Source organism: Rutidosis leptorrhynchoides, chromosome 1 (assembly GCF_046630445.1).
Source record: "Rutidosis leptorrhynchoides isolate AG116_Rl617_1_P2 chromosome 1, CSIRO_AGI_Rlap_v1, whole genome shotgun sequence".
NCBI classification, from domain to species: domain Eukaryota; kingdom Viridiplantae; phylum Streptophyta; class Magnoliopsida; order Asterales; family Asteraceae; genus Rutidosis; species Rutidosis leptorrhynchoides.
Window position 1 is genome coordinate 446,771,626 of NC_092333.1, and position 2,357 is coordinate 446,773,982.

Consider the following 2,357-nt stretch of genomic DNA (forward strand, 5'->3'; position numbering starts at 1 on the left):
AAATCAGCTTTCGCGGTACGCAATCATAGACCTTTTCTAAGTCTAAGAAGACCATCTCTAGACCCTTTTGTTTCTCCCTATAATTCTCCATAATGCTTCTTAAAATATGAATTGCCTCCATCGAAGAGCGCCCTGGCATGAAACCAAATTGGTTTTCGGAAACCGTAGTTTCGCGTCGAAGTCTAGTCTCAATCACTCTCTCCCAAAGCTTCATAGTAATTTTATGCCTCTATAATTACCACAGATTTGGGCATCCCCTTTATTTTTGTAGATGGGGATAATCTCGCTGAGTCTCCATTCCGTAGGCATTTTATAACTTCTAAGCATCTTATTGCAAAGACACGTCAACCACCTGACACCATCCTCGCCTAGGCACCGCCACGCCTCTATTGGAATCTGATCTGGTCCAACAGCTTTGTTTCTACCCATCTTTCATAGTGTCAATCTTACTTCTTCCTGACTGATTCTCTTACAGAAATTGTTGTTCTGGAATTGTCCTATTCCCAAGTCCTGCAGATCCTCTTGGCGCCCGGGTCCTTCACCCACGAAAAGAGATTGGAAATACCCTTCCCATCTTTTCCTAATTTCGTCTTCCTTTACTATGGTTTGACCGGCTTCATCCTTGATAAACTTGATGTTATCTATATTCATCCTCCTACGCTCCCTAGGTTTAGCAATCCTGTAAATATCATTTGCTCCTTCTTTGGAGTCTAGTTTCCTATACAAAACTTCATACGCTTTATCTTTTGCACGGGCAACAGCCTTCTTAGCTTCTCTTTTAGCTTCTTTATACCTTTCTTCTGCCCTAGTTCTGTCATCACGTGTCCCGTCCCGACATGTAACGAGCTCCCTAAACCTCAGTTGCTTAAGTGCGACTTTGGTTTGAACCTCATCACTAATCCACCATGACTCTCTACATGACTTATGTCCTCTGGATGTCCCTACTGCCATACCTAAGGTTTCCTTAGCAACATCTCTAATAGTTGATGCGAAACTATTCCACATCTGATCTATAGTTAATATTAAAATCCTATAATGATGATGTCATTATTAGGCTAATTCCTTTGTTAAGAAAAAAGAAAAAATTCTAAGCATGGTGGGTGATGTCATTAATCTAAATAATTTTGAATTAAGATTAAATCTTATTAATTTATTATTATTTACACTTTTAAAATAAAATGATAACCAATATTATCTCTTATGATCGGATGTGGATTGTTTAATATGCATTTTAGGTGTTTGATGAAATGTTCAGCTGACGAGTTTCTTAGTCAGACTATGTGATTCCACGGGTCATTAAACTAAATAACTTTAACATTTACGTTCACTTAATACCTAAAATATATCATTAAACTGTTTCGTTTAAACAAACTCGTAGTTCCACGGGTCATTTCACTAGTGTATATATATATGTATATATATATATATATATATATATATATATATATATATATATATATATATATATATATATATATATATATATATATTGTATCTATCATATTGTGTAAGGAAATGATTCTATAACTTATATAACGTTTTATTTCATTTCGTTTTTCAAATTTTGATATTATTAACTTTGAATTTATTGTGTTCGTGGCTGGATCTCAAGTTACAAATTATTTGTTGAACGTTTCTAATTGTGGATTATAAAATTAGTTTTAGATAGGCGAATGATAATGCTAAAAACGAACATATATTTCATAGCATTATTCCTCAAGAAAGACAAGCTTTTAGTTGCAATTGTTCTATTTACAAGTAATATTCGTTTAAATAATAAAAGGTGAAGACAAAAGACAGATTCGACGAATTGAAGATGCAAATGACCAAAAAGCTCAAAAGTACAAAAGACAATCAAAGAGGTTCCAATTATTGATAAGAAACGTCTCGAAATTACAAGAGTACAAGATTCAAAACGCAAAGTACAAAATATAAAATTGTACGTAAGGACGTTCGAAAATCCGGAACCGGGACTAGAGTCAACTCTCAACGCTCGACGCAACGGACTAAAAATTACAAGTCAACTATGCACATAAATATAATATAATATTTAAATAATTCTTATAATTATTTATATATTATAATTAATAATAAAAACCGTCGGCAAGAAAGACTCCAAACCAGAGTGAGCTGTAATTGAAAACTCCGCGACTCGCGGAGTTTGAAGGCAAAAATGCCGCGAGTCGCGGAGCCCCAAAATGAAAAACTGCCTATAAAGCCAACCGAATTCTGATCATTTTAATCATCTTTTTCTTCTTCTCTTATAATACTACGTAAAAATTTATATTTATATTTTAATTTTAATTTTAATTTTAATTATAATTCTAATAATAAGGGTATGTTAGCAAATGTTGTAA

At 33.5% G+C, this 2,357-nt stretch overlaps 1 protein-coding gene across 1 annotated transcript; it reads right to left on the reverse strand.

Annotated features, from left to right (window-relative positions):
* Positions 1-469: 469 nt before the first annotated feature.
* Positions 470-1,005, reverse strand: LOC139903058 (uncharacterized). The gene is made up of 2 exons (XM_071885796.1): positions 632-1,005; positions 470-536 (listed from the first exon to the last, which is right to left on the reverse strand). Exons 1-2 carry the CDS (start codon positions 1,003-1,005, stop codon positions 470-472), a joined length of 441 nt encoding a protein of 146 aa, XP_071741897.1.
* Between the last annotated feature and the right edge of the window lie 1,352 nt (positions 1,006-2,357).